Genomic DNA, 25,789 nt, shown 5'->3' on the forward strand with positions numbered 1-25,789 from the left:
CACTTAGTTGCTGTAAAAAGCTTATCTGGGGCAAAAAAATCTGCCCTATATCTACCTCCAGACTTGATTCTTTTTCTCAGCACGACAATAACCAATACCAGAGCACATCTGTTTAAAGTCAGTGGACGAACGTTTGTTTGGGGGGGGGGGGGGGGTGTCAGATGTAGGCTTTTTGCAGAGCAGTGAGTGCCTGGAACACACTGTTGGGGGTGATGGTAAAGGACATTTAAGAGACTCCTAGGTAGGCACATGGATGAAAGAAAATTGAAGGGTTATGAACTGTGCAGAAGGGAAGGGATTAATCATAGAGTAGGTTAGAAGTTCAGCACAACATTTTGGACCAACAGACCTGTGCTGTGTTGTACCATTTTACATTCATAAGGAATTAATGTTAGAGATCCGTATCTGGTCAGTGGATCAATATACCAACAAGTCTGTGGAAGTCTGCTTCAGGAGAACTTCCAGGAAAACAGTTTGGACTGACTTAGTACTTGGCCTGATTGGAATATTCATCCAAATGCGGATTGTTAGAAGCTGCAGCCGGATGCACCTCTTGCAGTTGTAGTCGTCAAGAACACTGGAAGTCTTCCTGCCTCATCCTGCAAGAGGAGCATTCCACTATCCAGCCTGGCATCTCTACTGTTTTAAATGAGCAAATATAAAGAAGGAAAATCAATAAATAAACTGAGGACCAGGTGAAATCTACCTACAGCTTTTCGCTTTTTCTCACTAAAGCTTTTCCTCACTGAAGCCTTGAAGAGCTGAAGCCTCAAAATCCTCACTCTAACACTACCCACTCCAACAATGGCCACTCTGCTTACCCCTGCCTTATTTTAATTTGTTCTTGCCAATTATAGCAGCCAATTCTAACCAAACCAAGTTGTTGCTGCTGGCGACCCCCACCAATTTATTATACTTGTATAATGCACCCTCAGCTCCAATAATGATTGTTGCAAAGTCAAAGATGTGTATTCGATCCTTTATTTGCAATCAGCAGACATACAGTCTTGAAGCAATGAAACTTAATCATACCCAAATGTAAGTTAAGCATAATCAAGCGGTCAAAGAAAGATGACATCTGTTGGCCCCCAGCTGCATATTGCACAGAACAAAGCATGAAGATGTAACTTATTCCCTTTGCTTTTACCACCCCCTCACTCATGTTACTTGTTACCATAATAAATGCACAACACAGAATACAATGTAGATCAAGAACAGATACATGGCTGCTACATTCCAGCCCCCTAGTTATTATACTAGAATAATTACAACGACGTGATACCAAGACACAATAGACATGAAATATCAACATTTACACAGATGTCCTATTTTGGTAAGCAGTCTATCCTGGACTGTGATCTCTGACAAACCAGGTTGTTCCTCTTGACTGCATTCAGGAAAATCTGTCTTGAGTGGCTGCAACCAAACCTCATCCAAGTTCAAAACTGAAATCCTGCTAATTGTCAGCTCTGGCCAAGGGTGGTCTTTTCAAAAACCATGGTCTCCAATCAATGGTCCATTACAGTCCAACCCAGCATTGTTCTGATTGCATGGGGTCCATCATTAACATTGCAAATCACTTGCAATAGCTCCAATGCCTTAGAGACATTCACTCCTATCAGCAGCTCAATTTCTGGCAAATGAATATGCTTACGGTGAGACCATTCCTGAAAATCCCTCTGACAAGGAATGTTCCCTTTGCGGACAGGCATCCTTTCCTGCCTATAGATGTTAGGCAGTTCACAGTAGTTTACCTGTCCACAGAATTTTGGAGGGGGAGGGAGAGCAGCCAGATGTCTTGGTATATATTGGTACCAATGAGATAGGAAGGAAAAGCAAAGACATCTTGAAGAGAGATTTTAGAAAGCTAGACAGAAAGCTGAGAAGCAGGACCTCCAGGGTAGTAATTTCTGGATTACTGCCTGGGCCATGTGGCAGTGAGGGTAGAAACAGGATGATTTGGCAGATAAATGCGTGGCTGATTTTTAAAAAAAAATGTTATCAGCCATGATTAAATGGTGGAGCAGACTTGATGGGTCCAATGGCCTAATTCTGCTCCTCTGTCTTATGGTTTTCACTTTCTAAGCCAGCCATTTCCAATCCTGAGACAATGTAGCTACTCACGACTTTCTCCTGACCCATGGTGCGTAAGAGAATGTGTTTCCTTTTTCATGTCAGGTTGAGCTTGTTCATGAGGCTCACTGTACAGAACACTGCTGTACTTCCTTGATCTAGGAAAGCAGAAGTAACCAATGTCTTGTTACCTTTCTTAGATTCACTTGTACTGGAACAATGGGAAGTTTATAATCATAATCATCAGCCCCTGTAAGGCCATTGGATTCCAGGGCATTGCTCTCTGCTCTGTCGGATTCTTTCACGGCTTGTTTCAATTCTGCACCCCGTTCGTCAGAGTGAATATGAAGTGTGCTGGAATGCTTGCCACTGCATATCTTGCATGAAAGGCGCTCCCTGCAATCCTTGCTGGTGTGTCCTGTACACAAACTACCAAAGCAGACCCCATTTTCCTTTAGGAAAGCAATCTTACTGAGAGCACAAATCTAATTGTACATATGGTCAACCTCACAGAACAGGCAAACCCTTTCATTAGTTCCAGGTTCAGTTCTGGCTTTACTTCTCAAAGTGGCCACAGTTGTGGCAAAACTGCTTCCTTTAAACTAGAATGAAGTTGTGACTTAGTTTTGTTCATGCCTTTGCTTATAGCAGGTGATGTAGCATGCTGTATATTTCCAAATACTGGGTGTGTATTAATCTTTACTCACCTTTCAATAAAATAAACAATGTCAATGAAAGTAATTTTATGGTTGTGCCTTTCTTCCAGTTCACAGACCACTGTTCTCCATTTATCCCTAAGCATATAGGGCAATTTCTTTACAACAATCCTCATGTTAGCAGGCATGTCTAGCTCACGTGTGTCCTGTACGTCTTCCATGGCTTTGCAACAGCCTCTAAGAAAAAGACTTGTCTTGAAGGCCTTCACATCTTCTGATTTGATATGCAGCCAATAAAAAGCCTTTTCCATGTAGGCCACAGCAAATTTGTGCTTATGACTGAAACGTTCTGTAGTAAAGCCTGGGCCTTTCAGTCTCCTTACTCCAGGTCGGCCCACTGGCAACTTTTGACAAGCTCTGTGGGGTAACCTCTAGTGAACTGTTCAAGAAAATAGAGACTGTCTCCATAATTATTTGTCTTGCCTTCAATGCTAATCTTGAAAGCCCACATAAATGAATGAAGCTGCAATGGATCACCATTAGAGATTTGAATTTCTTTTAGACAGAGGTGCAATACATTGCTGTTGCATCACTATGCTTGTTGTATTTCCTTTTGCGTCCTTATGGCCACCAGTGAAGCATTTAGACCTTTATTATCTGAAACACGGGTGTCATCCTACCGTAAATCAGTGTTCTCAGAAGCACCTTGTGCTATTGGATATGGCACAGGTTCGAGTGACCCTTGGTGCAGGCTGAGAGTGAACAGCCTGAACTACCCCTTGGGGTTCAAACTCTTGCTCAATGACATTTGCTCCTTAAATGTATCCACATGGACATCAAGTATGCTGGAATTTCTTTGTTCCATGTCAACAAAGGAACTCTCACCATAGATCTGTCCTGCTGAAGCACGTTTAGCGTCCATAGCACTTGAAGACCTTACCACTTTAACTCTGGCCATCTTACATGCAATTTCTTCCTGCAACTTAAGCAGCTTCTGGTTTCTCCGAAACTATTCCGTCTTTTCGTTCTGGTTTCTCCAAAGCTGTTCCATCTTTTCTTCCTGGTTTCTCTGAAGCTGTTCCATCTTTTCTTCCAGTGTGTGTTTATCCCTCTATTTGTTGTCTTGAGCATAACTCAGCAAAATCAGCTTCCGTTAAATGCGTACTGATGATTTATCAGGCACAGGAGATGCTCTGCAAGCAACAGAACCTGCTGCACGCACATTAGATGCACTGTCTTCAGAATGTATGTCATCCTGAAAATTATCAACTATATATGTAGTCACAGCATGCTCTGTGGCATTATGACTGTGGTGAACTACATATACCTGTCTGGACACGCCCCCCCCCCCCCCCCCGCTGACTGCTCCTGTGGCTCCTCCCACAGACCCCTGTATAAAGGCGATTGGAGGCACTGCTCCCCCCTCAGTCTCCAGGATGTTGTGTGGTGGTCTCTTGCTGCTGACGGTGCTTTCTTCCAGCTAATAAAAGCCTATATCTCGCCTCACATCTCTGAGAGTTATTGATGGTGCTTCAATTTTATTCGCTGGAAGTTTTAAAACATGATCCAGAAAAATTAGACTTGGACCCTCAAGCCCCAGAAGCAGCTATTGCCTTTGAACTCTGGCTTTCATGCTTCCAATCATACTTGGAAGAGATTCCCGTGACTGAGCCTGCTATTATGCACAAAATCCTCCTTTCCAGAATCAGTCCGAAGGTATTCTCCCTTATCAGGGACCTGCCGACCTACCAAGGGGCACTGGACGCCCTCAAAAGACAGTACCTGCGGCCGATGAACACCGTCTACGCAAGACATCGCTTAGCGACGCGGCGGCAGCGGACCGGCGAGTCGAGCGCTGAGTTTGTCCGGGCCCTACAGACACTCGTGCGGGCCTGCGACTGCAGGGGACTGACGGCGGAACAGCATGCGGAGCTCCTGGTACGAGACGCCTTCGTTATGGGGATCAGGTCAGTGTACGTGCGCCAGCAGCTGCTGGAAAAAGCCGATCTTACCTTACAGTCGGCGATCGAGCTGGCCGACACGCTGGAGGCTGCTCTGCACAACACTGACGCTGTCCAGCCGCGCGATCTCCTGCCGGTCCCGTGGACGCCGCAGACCCCGCCACCCGCTGGCGAATCAACCACAGCTGCTGCCAGTCGCAAGTCCGCGCAGTGTTACTTCTGCAGACTCAAAAAGCACCCCCTGAAAATGCTGCCTGGCCCGAGAAGCTACCTGCTCCAGCTGCGGAAAGAAGGGCCATTTCGCCAAGGTCTGTAAGTCTAAACCACGAGCGGGGTTGAGCAGCGCCGCGTGCGAGGCATGGGGGCTGCCATCTTGGTCACCGCCATCTTGCCTGCCCGCCTCGTGCGAGGCATGGGGGCAGCCATCTTTGTCGGCGCCACCTCACCCCGCCTCCAACCCACGGGTGCTTACCGGGCAACAAGACGGCGATTCAACTCTGGCCTCCGTAACCCTCGACCAAAGCGTCCCACACTAGCTTGCAAGGTCAATGATGGACATCCTGGTGGAGGGGCGCAGGACTAGCTGCCTGTTTGACACGGGCAGCACTGAGAGTTTTATTCACCCGGACGTGGTGCAACGCTGCGGACTCGTGACACAGCCGGTAAGCCAGAGAGTCACCATGGCTTCTGGGTCGCATTCCACAGACATCCGGGGGGGTTGTGTAGTGACATTGGTGGTGCAGGGCACAGAATATCGGGACTTTGCGCTACTGGTCATGCCTCAACTGTGTGCGCCTGTGCTATTGGGGCTGGACTTCCAGAGCCACCTAAAAAGTGTGACAATGGCGTATGACGGGCCCCTCCCACCAATCACTGTCAGGAATCCTGAGTTTTGTGGGACTTCGTCATATGCCCCGCTAATGACCACACACACACACACACACACCGACCTGCACATCCCACCCAGCACCATGCCGACAGCTGCGCTACTGACACCACTTGCAGCCTCTCCACCCTCAAGATCCCTCCCCCACCGCTGTTTGCCAACTTGACCCCCGACTGTAAACCTGTGGCAACTAAAAGCAGGAGGTACAGCGCGGGGGACAGGGCCTTCATTCAGTCATAGGTGCAGCGGCTGCTCAGGGAGGGGATCATTGAGCCAAGCACAAGTCCTTGGAGGGCCCAGGTGGTTGTTGTTCGGACCGGGCAGAAAAATAGGATGGTCGTGGACTATAGCCAGACTATCAATAGGTTCACGCAGCTTGACGCGTACCCCCTACCCCGCATCGCGGATATGGTCAATCAGATATCTCAGTACAAGGTGTACTCAACAATAGATCTGAAATCCGCTTATCACCAGCTCCCCATCCGCCCAGAGGACCGCCCCTACACCGCCTTAGAGGCGGGCGGCAGGCTCTATCACTTCCTGCGCGTCCCATTTGGTGTCACCAATGGTGTCTCTGTCTTCCAGAGGGAAATGGACCGGATGGTGGACCAGTGCCAACTGAAGGCCACATTTCCCTATCTGGATAACATCACCATCTGCGGTCACGACTGGCCAGATCACAACACCAACCTCCAACGATTTTTCCAAGTGGCCAAAGCTCTGAACCTTACCTATAACTGGGACAAGTGTGTGTTCGGAACCACCCAACTCGCTATCCTTGGGTATGTCGTGGAGAACAGGGTCATTGGCCCTGATCCCGACCGTATGCGCCCCCTGTTAGAACTCCCTCTTCCCACCACCCTCAGAGCCCTCAGACGGTGCCTGGGCTTCTTTTCCTATTACACCCAATGGGTCCCTCATTACGCAGACAAGGCCCGCCCCCTGGTCAAGTCCACCACATTTCCCCTCTCTGCCGAGGCCCGCGCGGCCTTCAGCCACATTAAAGGGGACATTGCCAAAGCAACGATGCATGCGGTGGACGAGACCATTCCCTTCCAAGTAGAGAGTGACGCCTCCGACTTCGCGCTGGCTGCTACCCTCAATCAGGCAGGCAGGCCAGTAGCATTCTTCTCTCGTACCCTTCAAGGCCCTGAAATTCGGCACTCCACGGTGGAGAAAGAAGCCCAGGCCATAGTGGAAGCTGTTAGGCACTGGAGGCACTATCTCGCCAGCAAAAGGTTCACCTTGCTGACCGACCAGCACTCAGTTGCATTCATGTTCAGCAACCAACAGCGGGGCAAAATCAAAAATGATAAAAATTTTGCGGTGGAGAATAGAACTCTCCACCTACAACTATGATATCCTGTACCGGCCTGGAAGGCTCAATGAGCCCCCTGATGCCCTATCCCGGGGAGCGTGTGCCAGCACGCAGCTCGACCAGCTATACGCCCTCCATGCAGATCTTTGCCACCCGGGGGTCACCCGATTTTACCATTTCGTGAAAGCCCGGAACCTGCCTTACTCCCTTGAGGACATCAGGATGATGACCAGGGACTGCCAAGTCTGCGCTGAGTGCAAACCGCACTTCTACCGTCCTGAAAAGGCGCAACTTATCAAGGCCACCCGTCCCTTTGAGCGACTGAGTGTTGACTTTAAGGGCCCCCTTCCCTCCACCGACCACAATGTCTACTTCCTCAACATTATCGACGACTACTCGCGGTTCCCCTTTGCCATCCCCTGCCCCGACACCACTGCCACGTCCGTCATAAAAGCCCTGCGCCAGCTCTTCACTCTGTTCGGATATCCCTGCTATATCCACAGTGATAGAGGGTCCTCCTTTATGAGTGACGAGCTGCGCCAGTACCTGCTGGCTAGGGGCATTGCTACTAGTAGGACCACGAGCTATAATCCCCGGGGAAATGGACAGGTGGAGAGGGAGAATGCCACAGTGTGGAAGGCCACACTTTTAGCCCTTAAGTCAAAGGGGTTGCCGGTCTCTCGATGGCAGGAGGTCCTCCCCGAGGCACTCCACTCCATCTGCTCCCTGTTATGCACGTCCACCAATGCCACCCCTCATGAGTGCCTCTTTTCTTTTCCCAGGAAGTCTGCCACTGGGACCACCCTACCGGCTTGGCTGACATCCCCAGGGCCAGTGCTGCTCCGGAAACATGCGCGGAGCAATAAATACTCCCCGCTGGTCGAGAGGGTTCACCTACTACATGCGAACCCCCAATATGCCTACATGGTCTTACCTGATGGGCGGGAGGACACGGTCTCCATCCGCGACCTGGCGCCCGCAGGAGCAGCAGACCACTACCCCGAACACTCCATGGTAACTATGAACCCTGTACCCACCGAGGTGTATACCCACCTGACACCGCGCACACCAAGCCCTACACAGACTCCTCACGACACTCCCATACCGGGCGCCTCACACACACATGAGGGATCACTGATGCCTAATGGGCTGACACCTCGTCAGGCCAGAACCAGCACAACCACCGTCTCCGGTGCAATCACTGCCGGTGCTACGTAGATCGCAGCGACAGATTCGACCACCTGATAGACTTAACCTGTAAATATACTTGTAAGAAACTTCGCCCCATGGGGACTCTCTTTTAAAACAAAAGGGGGGGTGAATGTGGTGAACTATATATACCTGTCTGGACACGCCCCCCCCCCCCCCGCTGACTGCTCCTGTGACTCCTCCCACTGACCCCTGTATAAAGGCGATTGGAGGCATTGCTCCTCCCTCAGTCTCCAAGATGTTGTGTGGTGGTCTCTTGCTGCTGACGCTGCTGCTTGTTCTTTCTTCCAGCTAATAAAAGCCTATCTCTCGCCTCACATCTCTGAGAGTTATTGATGGTGCATCAATGACTACTTCCATTTCCTCCAACCACGTGACCAACATTGCATGTTTGTTTCAACCATTGTTGAGCCTGTGACTGTATTAATAAGTGTATCATTGTTTACCAAGTTTTCAACCTGTTTATCGTGCTTAGAGATGGGCATTAAAGTCACAGGTTATGTTGCTTAGCAACATCTGAAGAATATTTAAATCATCCAAAGGAGACTGCACTCATGAAACATCTTGCTGCTTTTCTTGTGGAAAAAAAACTTCTAATTAATGCTATTAAATCTTTAATCCTTTCAAGAATTTTATTGTAGTCCTTTCGAAAGTTGTCAATTCTAGCTGCCAAAGCTTTTTTAGTAAGTTTAATTTCTCTCTTGACTTCCAGGGTCACTGCTTCTAGCTTGACTCACATTGCACTCACAGTGCGCAAACCAGACAAAACAACAGCATTCACTTAAGCATTTCAACAGAATCAAGCATCAAACTCTCAGGCAAACACTTACAGTCCCCAAATGAACAGGCAGCGCTGACCATTCAAAACTGTGTTCCAAACCCAAACACTCAGCATGATTACTTGCCATAAGCTGCTCCAGGCTGCGATGCTTCTAATTTTGGAGACACATCCGAATGTTCGTTTGGTGTAACTGTTGAAAATTTTTGCGGACAGAATGTAGCAGCCAATTCTAACCAAACCAAATTGCCACTGCTGGCAACCCCCATGGTTTTATTATCCTTGTATAACATGCCCTCAGCTCCAATAATGATTGTTGCAAGGTCGAAGATGTATATTCCATCCTTTATTAGCAATTAGCAAACATGCAATCTTGAAGCAATGAAACTTAAACATATTCAAATGTAAGTTAAGCGTAATTTAGCGGTCAAGAGAAGATGTGATATCTGTCAGCCCCCAGCTGCATACTGCACAGAACAAAGCGTGAATACGTAACTTAGTCCTTTTGCTCCCCCCCCCCCCCCGCTCATGTGATTAGTTACCATAATAAATACACAACACAGAATACAATGCAGACAGTAAACAGCTGCTTGGCTCCTATACCAACCAATCTCGATTGCTGATTGACTGCTGTTCAAAACATCAAATTGCCACAAGTCAATGCCTTGTGTAGCTAATCAGCAAACCTGAGTGAGCTACGTCTTCCCACACTATGGAACTCTGATTGGCCGCGGCTCCAAATTCCTGTAACGGTCTCCACGTCCATTCTCCTGTTTCTCTGTAAGGGCCCATACTTGCTAACCTTTACATCTTGACATAACTATCAAAGCTCTTAAAATTGTTTATATTATCTACTCTTCTATTTCACTTTGTCTGCATCAGTTTCTTGACCCTCGGAGTTCTAAAATGCTCCCGATCTTTGGACGGACTACAACTTCTGGTACCGAAACAGAAACTCAGTAGATCAGGCAGCATCTGTGCAAAGCAAAACAGTCAACGTTTCAGACTGTGACCATTTGTCAGAACTGGGAAAGAGTGATGTAAATTAGCTTTCAGTAGTGGGGAAGGGGTGTTGTAGTTTGTGGAACAAAAGATTTCTGTGATCAGTTGGGTTGAAATGGAGACATTTACCAGCACATTCAGCTGCTTGGTCTGTGTAGTGAGTCATTAATGGTAAGGTGGTGGGACTTACTTGGCAAGCAAATTTGAATATATTGTATTACCCTATTCACGGAGCCATGGTAGTATAGCGGTTAGCACGATGCTATTACTGCTTGGGGCATTGGAGTTTAATCTCGGCGTCATCTCTGTATGTCTGTACGTCTTCCCCATGGAATGCGTGGGTTTTTCTTGAGTGATCCTGTTTCCTCCCGTGGTACAATGACAAGTAGGTTAATTGGTCATTGTAATTGTCCCACAATTAGGTTAGGGTTAAATCGGGGTTGTCAGAGTTTGTTGGGGCTGGAAGTTGCCTACTCTGTGCTGTATTGCTAAATAAATAAAATTTGAAGAAAAATTGATATAACATGGTATGGAAACTGTAAATGCTGGAAAATCTAAACAGATTGGTAGAATCTGTGGAAAGAGAAAGCAGTTCTCACTTTAAATATGGGACCTTTCATCAGACCTGGAAAAGTGAGAAGTTTTGGATTGTTTGCAGCAACTTGTGGGTGAAACCAAGAGGGTTTGTCTGATAGTGAAGATGTGGCAAATGGGGCCATGTACTGTGGCAGTGTGATGTGTTGCTGATGTGATTTTTGACTTATGGGCAGTGTTAATCAGGCCAGACTGTTCACGGAGAGGAAGGCATGTGGTGCTTCTGATACAGACAGGGAGAAGGAGCACATTATTCCAGGATAGAGAATTTGATATTAAGAAGACTCCATCATGCTCTGCCAGCTTGCATTGGGCTGTGCTGTAACAGTCCAGGAGGCTACAGAGGGGGTGAGTGGGAGAAAGATGGGGAGTAGATCTGTTCCTGCTCAGCCCATGTGTTCTAGACTTCACCACCCTCTGGGTGAAAAAGTTCTTCCTTAGATCTACTCTAAATCAATGCCCCTGAGCTGCTTTGGGGAAACAACACTACTGCTCTCTACTCTTCCTATGCTTCTTGCAACTTTGTACACCTTTATCAGGTCCCTCAACCTCCTCCACTTCAAGGGAAACAAACCCAGCAATCGCAGTCTCTCCTCGTTACTATAAAATGCTTCATTCTAAGCAACATGTTAAACCTCCTCTGCACCCGCCCTATTCTCCACACTACCACTGTAGCCTAGCCAATAGTGTACCATAACCTTCCTGCTCATATAGTCTGTGCCTCAACAATGGAGGCAGGTATCATGTATGCTGCCTCCTTCTACCTGTACTGCCACCAATCTCCATTTAAGTGGGGGGTCACCTGTTCCCATTTGAAATCGGTGAGAACCCATTGTGTTTTTTCCTGTTTTTAGCTCCAGTGCCTGTCACAGGTGAGGAAGGAGCCAAACCTCAGGCAGCTTCCACCAAGGGCAAGATGCAGGTGAGAGTCAGATATTGGCTCAGGGGCTGATCCCTCAACCCATGCCAGCAGCACCATCACCATCCAAACGTTTCTCTTCCTATTTTGTAATATTGTATTTTTTTTAAACCATCATTTCATCTGGTTCATGAAGTTCGTATTTTGTGTTGCCATTTTGAATTTTATTTACATGCAAAGGTCTTCACATCTACATCTGCAAAATCCTCAACAGCTAGGCCTCAGGCTGCTGCCCGCTCTAAGAGGGCCATTAAAGCTCCCAGTGTCAGTACCAGAAAAGCTCTTGGCCCCGTCACCAGCCCAAAAAGACATCTCTCCTCGATAAACCACAGTGGCACGGGAGCTAAAGTACCTTCAGCAAAGGTAAGGACCATATCAAGGCTTTGTCCTGACACAGGTCACACAATGGCAGCCTTCTGCTAGCCAAGCAAACACCAGCTGCTCGGCTTAACTGTCTTGCACCCTGTTTGTGTCCATTGATGCACTCAGCAGATGTAGTTGTCCATTTTTATATCATCGGTCATTGCAAGTTGCTGCAGCATTATTTGGAATAACAAACATTGCTGTCTTCCAGCATGTCTGACTTATTAGTTAACAATGGAGACAACATGGCTTAGCACACCCATCCCAGCCCGTCCCTCTTCCAGTCACTGGATTACTCTTACCCATCAGATTTCACTCTCACTAAAAGCATCAAAGCACCAAATCCCTTCCGATGTTTACTGCTTCTCCCTCAAATTCTCATAATCTCTCTTCTCGTCAATATTTCACATCACCATGCCTGTCAGTCCACCCACCATGCTCTTCCCACCCCTTTCTCAAATTACTCCTCCCCTTGCCTTCATTCCCACTTTTCAGTTGTCCATGTGTTCCTCTTGAACTCTATAACTCCCCTCAGTGTTCTGTCACGCACCCACGAATCTATCATTGCTTTCCAACACATTGCTTCTCATATCACTGTTCTTCCCCCACCACCATCACTCTTGCCCCTCGCTGTCACTCATTCCTCAGCCTTGTCCTCTTTACTTGATGTAACTCCTCACTATTACTGCCCCCCCCCCCCCATCCATGACTGGCTCCTTCTACCTACTGAACCACTTGTAGAGTTGTTGCTTCTCACATCCTGCTGCACTGTCCTGCACTGTTTAGCATGGAGAACTAAAGCCATGTGCCAGATTCGTAATGTGTTTTATCTGACATGAATTTGCCTGTCTCTCAGCCTCATGACTCCATGCCAGAGGCCAGCAGGAGTCGACTGCCAGCAGCACGAGGATCAAAGACCACAGCCAGACCTCCAGCCGCTCAGAAGGAATCTGGTCAGTCACCAGATCGCCGACGGGCAGCAGGTATTCTTATTGTTCTGTGTACTGTCATCCAGACAGATTGTGCCACTCGAGTACATTGACATAGAATGTATTCCACGCTCTTGTAGTTACGGTGAAACTACAGTGCAGGTAGACAAAGGAGATGATCATGAGATCAAGAGATTGTCCTTTAGCATATGAGAGGTCCCTTCAAGAGTTTGGTAAGTGTCCCTGAGCCTTGTGGTCCCTGCTCTCAAGCTTTTTTTTTAAACTTTTTTTATTGTGTTTTCAAATAGTTACAGAATAAAAGTGTGTGAAAAAGAAAATATGTGTTACCCATCCCCCCTCCCCTTAACCCCTCCCCCCTAACATCCCTATAGAAAAAAAGAAGAAAGAAAGAAAGAAAAAAAAAGGAATGCCTGGATATCGGAAGATCCCCACATGCTCCATGGAGTTCGTAATAACTTTAGTATATATATTTCTTTCTTTCCCCAAGTAACCAATTATTTCATCTTCGGAGCACCTATATATTTAATCCTATCTTTTGTAAATAAGGGAGCCAAATTTTCAAAAATGTTTCATATTTATCTCTTAAATTATAAGTAATTTTTTCAAGTGGAATACAGCCATAAATTTCTTTCTTCCAACGATCTATACTTAAATATGTATCCGATTTCCAAGTAACTGCAATAGCTTTTTTGGCTACTGCCAATGCAATTTTTATAAATTCTTTCTGATATTTATTCAATTTGGATATCGGTTTTATCCCTTCAATATCACCTAGTAAAAGTAATATTGGATTATGTGGAAGTTGTATTCCAATAATTTGTTCCAATAAAACTTAAATTTGTCCAAAAAGGTTGAATTTTAGAACAAGACCAAGTAGAATGTAAAAAAGTACCAATTTATTGGTTACATTGGAAACACTGATCAGATAAATTTGGGTTTAATTTATTTTTTGTGGTGTAATATATAATTGATGTAAAAAATTGTATTGCACTAATCTTAATCAGACGTTTATTGTATTTGTCATACTCTCAAGACATAGTCTTGACCAATTTTTTTTCTTCAATTTTAATATTCAAATCACTTTCCCATTTTTGTCTTGACTTATGGACTCCTTGTTTAATTGCCTGTTTTTGAATCAAATTATACATACAAGAGATAAATTTTTTAATCTTTCCTTTTTGAATTAAAGTTTCTATTTCATTGGATTTCGGTAATAACATTGTTTGACCTAATTTTTCTCTTAAATAAGCCCTTAGTTGAAAGTAACAAAAAGAGTGTTGTTTGATACTTTATATTTATTCTTTAATTGATCAAATGACATTAATATACCTCCTTCAAAACAATCTCCTATATATCTAATCCCTTTTTGAAACCAGTTATATAAAAGTTGATTATCCATTGTAAAAGGAATAAGTCTATTTTGAATTAAAGATCTCTTTGCTAATTTCTTTGTCTCATCGTCAACATTTATCTTATTCCATAAGTCAATCAAATGTTTTAATATAGGAGATTCTTTCTTTCCTGCTCTCAAGCTTTGAAGTCATAGAGCACTTCAGTACAGAAACAGGCCCTTCAGCCATCTAGTCTGTGCCTAATCCAATCAACCTATAACTGGAGCATAGCCCTTCATACCTCTCCTATCCATCTGCTTATCCACCCTCCTCTTAAAAGTTGAAATTGAACCCGCACCCACCATTTCCACTGGCAGCTCATTCCACACACTCACCACCCTCTGAATGAAGAAGTTTCCCCTCATGTTCCCTTTAAACATTTCACCTTTCACTCTTAACCCATGACTTTTAGCTGTAGTCCCACCAACCTCAGTGGAAAAAGCCTGCTTGCATTTACCCTATTTTTACCCCTCATAATTTTGTATACCTCTATCAAATCTCCTTTCATTCTCCATGCTTTAGGGAATAAAGTCCTAATCTATCTTTCTTTTCCCTATAAATGATGTCTTCCAGTCCCGGCAACATCCTTGTAAATTTTCTCTGCACTCTTTCAACCTTGTTTACATCATTCCTGTAGGTAGGAGACCAAACTGCACACAATACTCCAAATTAGGCCTCACCAACGTCTTAAACAACTTCAATATAACATCCCATCTCCTGTACTTAGCACTTTGATTTATGATGGCCAGTGTGCCAAAAGCTTTCTTTACCACCCCATCTACATGTGATGCTGCTTTCAAAGAATCATGGACCTGTATTCCTAGATCACATTGTCAGTGCCCTATTGTTTACTCTATGCCCTGTCCTGATTTGTCCTCCCAGTGTGCAACACCTCACACATGTCTGCATTAAATTCCATTGGCCATTTTTCTGCTGGTCCAGATCCCACTGCAAGCCATGATAGCCTTCCACACTGTCCACTACACCCCCAATCTTAGTGTCATCCACAACGTTGCTGATCCAGTTTACCACATTATCATCCAGATCGTTAATATAGATAACAAACAACAATGGACCCAGTACCAATCCCTGTGGCACTCCACTAGTCACAACCATCTACGACCACTCTCTGGCTTCTCCCGTGAAGCCAATGTTTAATCCAATTTACTACCTCATCTTGAATGCCGAGCAACTGAACTTTCTTCACCAACCTCCCATGCGTGACCTTGTCAAAGGTCTTGCTTAAGTCCAGGTAAATAGCATCCACTGCCTTGCCTTCATCAACTTTCCTGATAACCTCCTCAAAACCCTATAAGATTTTTTAGACATGACCTACCTCACACAAAGCCATGTTGACTATCCCTAATCAGTCCATCTGTCTAAATACTGCAATTTCTGCACTAACCTCCCGCAAGATCTGATGGAATACCTTGTCAGGCTCTGGGAATTTATCCACCCTAATTTGCCTTAAGGCAAGAAGTACCTCCTCCTCTGTAATCCGGATACAGTACATGACCTCACTATTGTTTTGCTTTAGGTGTATAGGTCTGAGGACTACTACTGCCCTTCTTTATGATCATGAAATAAACTTGCTTTTGTATATTCTGCCCATAACACCTACATCAGCCAGGAGAGTGGATCACACTGTGTATGGAGTGTGATGGGTCATCAGTGGGTCACGCGCTGACATTTGGCACCGGGATTGGTCATTGAATATGGGTTAGATGAAATGTGCAGCTCTGAGTGAATCACTGAGCTGATTAGCATTTGATTATTTTCCATCATGTTTGGTGGTTGGTTTTGAACTAAGTGAGGATGAAGTTCAGAGCTGGCTGAAGTACTTGGTGCATTCAGTGAGGAGACAGTGTTGGGCAAGACCGTTGTCCTGTTGTTCCTAGGACATAGAACATAAAACAGTACTGCACAGGGAGGCCATTCAGCCCACAATATTGTACTGATCTCAATGCCAATCTATACTAAATATCATCCTGCATATCATTCATATCCTTCCATTCACTTCATATTCATGTGTCTGTCTAAAAGCCTCTTCAACTCCATTGCACTGTCTGATTCTATAACTACAACTGGTAACCTGTTCCAGGCACCTACCGCTCTCAGCATTTAATCAATCCAGGTAACATCCTGGTAAACCTCTTATGTACCCTCTCTACAGTCTCCACATCCTTCCTGTGATGTGAGCAAAATTGCATACAGTAGTCTCAAGTGTGGTCTGACTAAACTTGCATATGGCAACAGCATAACTTCCTTCTTTTATGCTCAACACTTTGACCAATGAAGACAGGTATGCCATACACCTTCTTTAACGCCTTATCCATTTGCATAACCACTTCCCATAAACAATGGACTTGGACCCCAAGATCATTCTGTAACTCAACACTATTAAGTGGTCTACCATTAAATGTACACTTCCTCCACAACAAGGTTTCCTGTTGAGCTCTGCAACACCTCACATTTGCCTGAATTAAACTCCATATGCCACTTCCTTGCCCATATCTGTAACTTACCTACATTCCGCTGTATTTCCTGATTGTCCTTTACACTGTCTACAATCCACCAACCTTGGTGTCATCCATTAACTTGCTAACCCACCCGTCTACATTTTCATCCAAACCATTGATAAATGTCACAAACAACAGAGGTCCACTCCTTGTGGAACACCACTGGTCACGGATCTCCAACTAGAATAAGAACCTTCCACCCCGACTCTCTGTCTTTTGTGGGCAAGCCAGTTCTAAATCCAAACTTGCCATTCATCCTGGAACCCATGCATCTTTATCTTTTGGTCATGAGGGATCTCATCAAATGTATTACTAAAGTCCATGTAGATAATGTCCACCGTCTTGCCCTCATGAAGCTCCTTTGTCACATCTTTGAAACCTTTTGTGCTATCTTTATATTCTACAAGTGCCCAATCTGATTTTGCCCTTGCTTCCTTTTTCTTCCAGACTAATTCCTCTCGGATGTTTGTTCTTGATTCTCAGGGGACTCTCCAGCCAAGCCGGGTGGTGGTGGGAGTGGATGCAGCAGCCCAGGAGCTCCCGGGACCCCAAGCAGCCGCTCACGTACTCCCTCACAGCCATCCTCTGGCTCAGCTAAGGAAGTAAAGAAGGTGGCTGTTGTACGTACTCCCCCAAAGTCCCCAGCTGCTTCCAAAGCACGTCTGGCTACTGTTTCTGCACCAATGCCGGACCTGAAAAACATCAAGTCAAAGATTGGATCTACAGATAATATTAAACACACCCCTGGTGGGGGCAAGGTAACTGGCCAGGGCTCACTTTTATTATGGACTAAACCAGGCTCTCTGACCTTCTGTGCAAACAAAAAGAGAACAGCATCTTACCAAACCTAAAGACAGATTTAACAATGCCCCTAATGATTTGTCTGAAGTGGAACAGGACTGGAAAGCAGAGAGGTTATGTTAAATGTATTCTGAATGGAAAGCCAGACTCCTCTGCAGAATCGTGACCTTTACTGCTGTCCAGATTTTTAAGAGAGGTGGAGAGTTCCAGCAAACAAGTCCATAATATAAAGTAGAAATTACAAAGTAGGACCTCTAAGGTCATAATCTCAGGATTACTCACAGTGCCAAGTGACAACAACATAAGAAATCAGAAGATAGGATTGTTGAATGTGTGACCAGTGGGCTGTTGTAGGGGAAAGCTCTATAAGATTGGTTAGACATAACCTACCACGCACGAAGCCATACTGACTATCCTTAATCAGTCCCTGTCTATCCAAATACTCACGTTCAGTCCCTTAGAATACCTTCCAATAACTTCCCCACTACTGATGTCAGGCTCACTGGCCTATAATTTCCTGGATTATTCTTAGAGCCTTTCTTAAACAGAAGAACAACATTGGCTATCCTCCAGTTCTCCAAAACCTCACCCATTTTAAATACCTCTGCTGGGTCCCTGCAATTTTTTCACCAGCCTCCCGTAGGGTCCGAGGGAACACCTTGTCAGGCCCTGGGGATTTGTCCACCCTGATTTGCCTCAGGATAGCAAACACCTCCTCCTCTGTAATCTGTATAGGGTCAGTGACCTTGCTGCTGCTTTGCCTCACATCTATAGACTCTGTGCGTCCATCTCCTGAGTAAATACTGGAGCAAAAAATCCATTTAAAATCTCCCCTATCTCTTCTGACTCCACACATGAATTACCATTCTGGACTTCCAGGGGACGAATTTTGTCCCTTACTAGCCTTTTGTTCTTAACATATTTGTAGAAGCCCTTAGGATTCTCCTTCACCTTGTCTGCTAGGGCACCCTCATACTTTCTTTTAGCCCTCCTGATATCCTCCTTCAGTGTTCTCTTACATTTCTTATACTCCTCAAGTACCTCTTTTTCCTACCTGCTTTGCACCTCCTTTTTCCTAACCGGAACTCAATATCTCTCAAAAACCAAGGTTCCCTACACATGTTATCCTTACCTTTTATTCTGACAGGAACATACAGGCTTTGTACTCTCAAAATTTCACTTTGAAGGCTTCCCATTTATTAAGTACACCTTTGCCAGAAAACAACCTGTCCGAATCCACACTTGCCAGATCCTTTCTGATACCATCACAATTGGCTTTTCTCAAACTTAGAATCTCAACCCGTGGACCAGACCTATCTTTTTGATATTTGAAACTAGTGGCATTGTGATCACTAGATATAAAGTGTTCCCCTATACAAATGTTTGTCACCTGCCTTGTCTCATTCCCTGACAAGAGATCTAATATCACAAGCTCTCCAGTTGGAACTTCTAAGTACTAATGAAGGCAACTTTCCTGAACACATTTGACAAACTCTTTCTCATCCAGCCTTTTTACAGTATGGGAGTCCCAGTCAATAGGTGGAAAGTTAAAATCACCTACTGTAACAACCTTAAGTTTCTTGCAACAGTCTGCAATCTCTTTACAAATTTGATCCTCTAAATCTTGTGGACTGTTGGGTGGTCTGTAATATAGTCCCATTAACATGGTCATACCTTTTTTAATTCCTCAGTTCTACTCATAATGCCTCACTACACGAGCTCTCCAGTCTGTCCAGACTGAACACTGCCGTGACATCTTCCCTGACTGGTAATGCCACCCCTCCCCCTTTAATCCCTCCTGCTCTGTCACATCTAAAGTAACAGAACCCCGGAACACTGAGCTGCCAGTCCTGCCCCTCCTGCAACCAAGTCTCATTAATGGCTACAATGTCACAATTTTGACCCTTGCTGATCCATGCCCTAAGCTCATCCGCCTTTCCTACAATACTCTTTGCATTGAAATATACGCAGCTCAGAACCTTAGTCCCACTATGCTCAACCTTTCGATTCCTGACTTTGCATGTAGCCTTAATAACATCTTTCCCCACAGCCTTTCCACTATCTGTTCTTGTGCTCTGGTTCCCATCCCCCTGCAACTCTAGTTTTAAACTCCCTACTATACAGCACTAGCAAACTCGCCCTCTAGGATATTAGTGTCCTCTCCTGTTCTGGTGTGAACCATCCCTTCTGTACAGGAACCACCTTCCCTGGAAGAGAGCCCAATGATCCAAAAATCTAAAGGCCTCCCTCCTGCACCATCTCCTCGCACGTTAAATTGTATGATCTTCCTATTTCTGGCCTCACTAGCACGTGGCACGGGTAGCACTCCTGAGACCACAACCCTGAAGGTCCTGTCCTTTAACTTAGAACCTAACTCTCTGAACTTACTTTGCAGGACCTTGTCACCCCTCCTACCTGTGTCATTGGTACCTACATGGACCATGACACTCCCACATGATTTCTGTGGATGCAGTCTGAGATATCCCTGACTTGGCACCCAGGAGGCAACATACCATCCAGGAATCTCATTCTCGCCCACAGAACTTCCTTTCTATTCCCATAGCCATTGGATCCCCTGTCACTACAGTTTGCCTGGTCTCCCCACTTCCCTTCTGAGCCACAGAGCCAGACTTGGTGCCTAAAACCTGGTTGCTGTGGCTTTCCTCTGCTGGGTCAATTCCCCTAAAACAGTATCCAAAGTGATATACCTGTTGTTGAGAGGAATGGCCACAGGGGTACTCTGCACTGGCTGTTTAACCCCTTTCCCCTTCTTGATGGTCACTCAGTTACCTGTGTCCTGCACCTTGTGTGTAACTAATCCCTGTATTGACTGGCGTTCATCCAGTTCCAGCTTCAATTCCTTAACACTGTCTGTTAGAATCTGCAGATGGGTACACTACTTGTAAGTGTAGTTGTCAGGGACGCTGGAGGTCCCCCTGCCTTTCCACATCCCACAAGAGGAGTATTCCACTATCCTGCCTGGCATCTCCGCTGCGCTAAATGTGCAATAAGACAGAAAGAATAAATAACAAAAAAACCCTCCCCTCGCCAAAGTCTCAACGAGCCAAAGCCTTGACTCCCCACTCTAACACTGGCCTAGTCACACAATGCCTACTCCAATTAAAACTAATTTCTTATCATTGGACCTTGCCAAGTGTCTAATTATGCGCAATCCAATGTCTCCTCAGGAACTATGGCGCGCAAAATATGCAGACTGCCCCTTCTTTCCCCCCCCCCCCCACTTCTTTTAAACGCTTTCTCCCTCTCTGCAACTGAATGTCTCCTCAGGAACTGTAACGCGCAAATGTGCTGACTGCCCCTGCTCGCTACTTTTAAACTATCTCCCTCTATGCAATCCAATGTTTCCTTGGAACTGTGGTGCGCAAAAATGTGCTGACTGCCACTTCTCTCTCTTCCACCTCCCCCCCCCCCCCCCCCACCAATTTTTTTAAACTCTTTCTCGCTCTACGCAATCCAATGTCTCCTCAGGAACTGGTGCGCAAAAATGTGCTGACTGTTCCTCTCACTTATTTTAAACTTTTTCCTTCCTCTACTCAATCCAGTGTCTCCTCGGGAACTGTAGCGCGCAAATTGTGCCGACTGCACTCGCTCGCTTTTAAATTCTCTCCCTTTACGCAATCCAGTGCCTCCTCATGAATTGTGATGTGCTGACTGTCTCTTCCCCCCCCCCCCCCAACTACTTTTAAACTCTCTTCTTCTACAGAATACAATGTCTCATCGGGAACTGGGAACTGTGGTACGCAAAATAATCTGGCTAACGCCTTCGTTTCTTTCCAACTCTCTCCTGCGCAATCCAATGTCACCTCGAGAGTCGTGACGCGCAAAATGTGCCGACTGCCCTCTCACGCTTGCTTTTTAAACTCTTTCTCCCTCAAAATGTCTCATAGGGAACGATGGTGCGCAAAATATGCCGACTGCACTCGCTGGCTTCTTTTAAACACTCTCTCCCTCTACGCAATGCAGTGTCTTCTCGGAAACGGTGGTGTGCAAAATGTGTCGACTGCACTCGCTGGCTTCTTTTAAACACTCTCTCCCTCTACGCAATGCAGTGTCTTCTCGGAAACGGTGGTGTGCAAAATGTGCCGCCTACTTTTAAACTCTCTCTCTCCCCCCCTACGCAATGCAATGTCGGGAATGGTGGTGCGCAAAACATGCCAACTGACCTAGCACACTTGCTTTCAAATTCTCTCTCCCTCTGCGCAATCCAGTGTTTCCACGGGAACTGTGCGCAAAATGTGCTGACTGCCACCGCTCGCTACTTTTAAACTCTCTCTCTCGCTCCCTCTACGCAATCCAATGTCTCCTCGACACGAGGGTGCGCAAAATGTGCTGACGTCTTCGTTTCTTTTAATCTCTCTCTCTCTCCTACCCCCCCCCCCCCCCCCCGCCAATCCAATGTCTCCTTGGGAATTGTGGCATGCAAGATCTGCCGACTGCCCTCGCACGCTTGCTTATAAAGACTCTCTCCCTCTGTGCAATCCAATGATCCAATGTCGCTTCGGAACTGATGCGCAAAATGTGCCGACTGCCATCGCATGCTTCTTTTGAACTCTTTCTCCCTCTGCGCAATCCAGTGTTTCCTCAGAAACCGAGGCGCGCAAAATGTGCTGACTGCCCTCGCTTGCTTCTTTTAAACCCTTTCCACTTGCGCAATCCAGTGTTTCATTGAGAACTGTGACGCGCAAAATGTGCCGACTGCCCCGTTCACTTTTAAATTCTCTCAAGCTGTACGCAATGCAATGGCTCTTCTGGGAACTATGGCGCGCAAAACGGGTGCAAAGAACACATTTGTTTACAAGAACAAATACAATACCAGAAACGTCTATTTTAGTACAAAGTGATCAGTGATCAGAATTGCTAATCACTTCTAGTGATTAGGGCTTTGCTAGTTGGTCTAAGAACCAAATGGTCAAAGGGAAGTAACTATTCTTGAACCTGGTCTTGTAGGACTTCAGGTTTCTGTATTGCCTGCCCAATGGTAACCATGAGAAGATGGCATTGTCCAGATGGTGGGGATCTTTGACAGATGTTGCTTTCTTGAGGCTTTGCCTCCAATAGATAATACCAGTGATTGGGATGAATGTGCCTATGATGCATCAGGCAGTCCATTATTCTCTGTACTTCTTTCATTCCTGTGAATTTGAATTGCCGACTTGACCATAAGCTAACCAGAAAGGATACTTTCAGCAGTACATCTGCAAAAGTTTTATCTTTATTTGTCGATACAGCACGGAGTAGGCCCTTCTGGCCCTTTGAGCCATGCAGCCCCAGCAACCCCACAAACTTAATTTAACCCTAACCTAATCAATGGGACAATTTACAATGACCAATGAACCTACCTGGTATACCTTTGGACAGTGGGGAAAAAACCAGAGCAACTGGAAAAATCCCACGCAGTCCACAGGGAGGACGTACAGAGACCCTTTACAGAATGACACTGGAATTGAACTCCGAAGTCCGGAACGCCCCAGCTGTAATAGCATCTTGTTAACCGCTACAGTACCATGGTGCCCAAGGTGGCATAGTTTGTTAGTGTTCAATGACAAGCGAAACTTCCTCAGCCTTCTAAGAAAGTAAAGACACTGTGGTGTGCTTTCCTTATGTGATAGGCCCAGGACAGGTAATCTGATACAGCATGTCACACTCAGAAAAACTGAATCTGCTGACTCTCTCCACCTCTGAACCCCCAATATAAACTGATGCATGTTTGTCTTCCCTCCCCTTTCTGAAGTCAACTATTGGCTCTTTTTACTGACACTGAGTGAGAAGTTGTTATTGTGGCACCATTCAACCAGCTGTCCTATCTCATTCCAGTAAGTTGACTCATCACCACCTGTAATTCATCCAACAACAGCGGTGTCATTGATAAACTTGTGCATGGAATTGGAGCTGTACTTATCCACACTGTCACGTGTATATAGAGAGCAGAGCAGGGGTGAAGCAGGCAGCCTTGAGGTGCCCCTGTGTTGATGGTCAGTGAGGAGATGTTACGATCCACACTGAGGAGGAAGTCAAGGGTCTAGTTGCAGAGGGGAATACAGAGGGTCCTGAAGCTTGATGATGAGCTTGGGTTGGCCACATTGGGAATATTATAAGCTGTTTTGGTCATCACTTCACCTCCTGTGATGTGGAGTCTTTGGAGAAGGTGCAGAGAAGTTCACTAGGATGAAGGGTTTGAGCAATAAAGAAAATTTGGATAAGTGTGGATTGTTTACTTTGGCACATCAGAGGCTGACTGGTGATCTGTTAGAATTATATATGGCATAGATAGGGTAGATATTCAGAGTTGTTCCCCCAGGATAGGTTTTAAATGAGAGAGAGAAAGCTTAAAAGAGAATAGTGAGCCATTTTTATTTTACAGAGAGGTGCGTCTCTGGAACCGGCTGCCATGGGAGAAGACAGAAGCAGGCGTGATAGCAATGTTTAAAGTCATTTGGACAGATACACAGCAGGGATAGAGGGATACAGATCACATGCAGACAGATTGGCATCATGGTTGGCACAGGCATGGTGGCCTGTCTATGTTGCACAACAGGACTGATGTCCTGAAGTGTATTTATTTTAACGTGAGGAGTGTAATGGGTGAGGCAGATGAGTTTAGAGTCTTAATTCTTATATTTCAGCTATGAAAAATGAGGAGGGAAGATTGATTTTGGAAGTGATCGAGAGGTTCTGATCAGGGAGAATATCACAGTGGCAGCTACAAAGGACATGGATTAAGGATTAAGCAATAGGAAAACCCCAAAGCACTGTATAGTTGCATTTAGATGGGATAGGGCAGCTAGGGAGAGATAGTTCCATTCAAGGAAAGAGGAAGGAACTTGCATGTGGAACCAATTAAAGTGGGTAAGGTTTTTACTTCGTATCGATATTTACCAAAGAGAAGAACATGGGTGATGATTTGGGCAGTGTGTTGATATTCAACGGCATGTCAATTTGAAGGAGGAGGTGGATTGGAAGAGCCTCTTCCTGATCTGTATTGTTTAATAGAGGATAGGAAGAAGATTTATCTCTCTACAATAGTTTCTGCATTCCTGTCTGGATGATGTTGAGGCAGAGGGCGGCAATGACTGGCCACAAGCTGAGGCAAAGTCTTTGAGATCAAGGACTTAGCTAGTAGGTGATGATCAGGTCTCAGTAACACTCATTGTGATATTACTGAAAGGATGGACAAACACAGACACCGTTACACTAACTGTCCTGAATTTGCTGTATGAGCACAGTCCTGTGACGAATAGTGAATCAAATCAGCAGAAAACAAGCCTTCAGCCCACTGAGTCTGCACCAACTGTCCAAACCTATTCTCCCAAATCCCCTCCAAGCTTCTACCCCTCCCCCTACACATGAGGGGAAATTTACAGTTGCCAGTTAGTTTCCCAAACTGCACGTCTCTGGGATGCAGGAGGAAACTGGAGAACATGCGAACTCCACACAGATAGTACCTGAGGTCAGGATTGAACTTGGGTCCCTGGAACTGTGAGGCTACAGTTCTCTCAACTCAGTGTTATACTCAGCTGAGGACTCTCCCATGCAATGTTCCCTCTAATTTTTTTTTACAGCTGCGTGGACCAACATGCTCTGAGCAGGAAATTTTTACACGGCCTGAAAACGGTATGGCACCTTAATAAAACATTACGTAAAAGAAAATTCCAGCTGCGCGGCAACAAAGGCTGTGTGTACGGGAGCATTTCAGTTACTGCGTAGCTACACATCCGTGCGGCTTCGAGGGAACAGTGCCCCCATTGGCTACTGACTGCCCTGAATGGTGTCTGCATCCTGTCAAGAATTGTTGGCCCTGACCATGGATTCTCTATTAACCTTGGAAAGTTCTGTGTAATGTGGGATCCTGGATTCGACATACGTAGAGATGGATCCAGCATTGATTCTGCACTCTGCTGTCCAGCTCAGACCATGGGCTCTGCCACCTCCTTCCAGCCCTGTTCGAGTACCCTGGTAATGATTACATTATTCTTTTTCTGACCATATTTGTGCAGGTACAAATCGTACACAAGAAGGAAGATTACAGCGCTGTGCAGTCAAAGTGTGGTTCCAAAGACAAGATCAAACATGTTCCTGGAGGTGGAAATGTATGTAAAAGTACAGGAGTCAGTGTGTGAAATTCCATCTTTGTCCCACAATATCAGGTTCACTCTTTGGCCCAAACTGGTACATTTCAGTCTTGTCCCAGAAAGCAAGACACTCTCTGTCCCATTCCACGAGAGCCCAATGTGTGAAATTCCTGTTTTGGGGATTCATTTTGCCTCGTTTTGTGAGTTTCGTATTTGAGCTATTCCCTCATATCTCAGTGCGAGTTCCATTCCCTTTGAGGTGAGTGAGATACCCATTTC

At 45.7% G+C, this 25,789-nt stretch overlaps 1 protein-coding gene across 5 annotated transcripts in view; it reads left to right on the forward strand.

Moving 5' to 3' along the window:
* The window catches only part of LOC140741084 (microtubule-associated protein tau-like), a 78,863-nt gene that overhangs the window by 35,063 nt on the left and 18,011 nt on the right, over positions 1–25,789 (forward strand). For 3 of the 5 annotated variants that reach the window (XM_073070801.1, XM_073070804.1, XM_073070802.1), the window contains exons 5-8: positions 11,332–11,399; positions 12,616–12,742; positions 17,103–17,377; positions 25,436–25,528. In XM_073070801.1, coding sequence (XP_072926902.1) covers positions 11,332–11,399; positions 12,616–12,742; positions 17,103–17,377; positions 25,436–25,528 — 563 coding nt within the window. The remainder of the gene's footprint in view (positions 1–11,331; positions 11,400–12,615; positions 12,743–17,102; positions 17,378–25,435; positions 25,529–25,789) is intronic. The other 2 variants (XM_073070805.1, XM_073070806.1) reach the window with 1 other exon arrangement.

This window comes from Hemitrygon akajei, chromosome 18 (assembly GCF_048418815.1).
Source record: "Hemitrygon akajei chromosome 18, sHemAka1.3, whole genome shotgun sequence".
NCBI lineage: Eukaryota > Metazoa > Chordata > Chondrichthyes > Myliobatiformes > Dasyatidae > Hemitrygon > Hemitrygon akajei.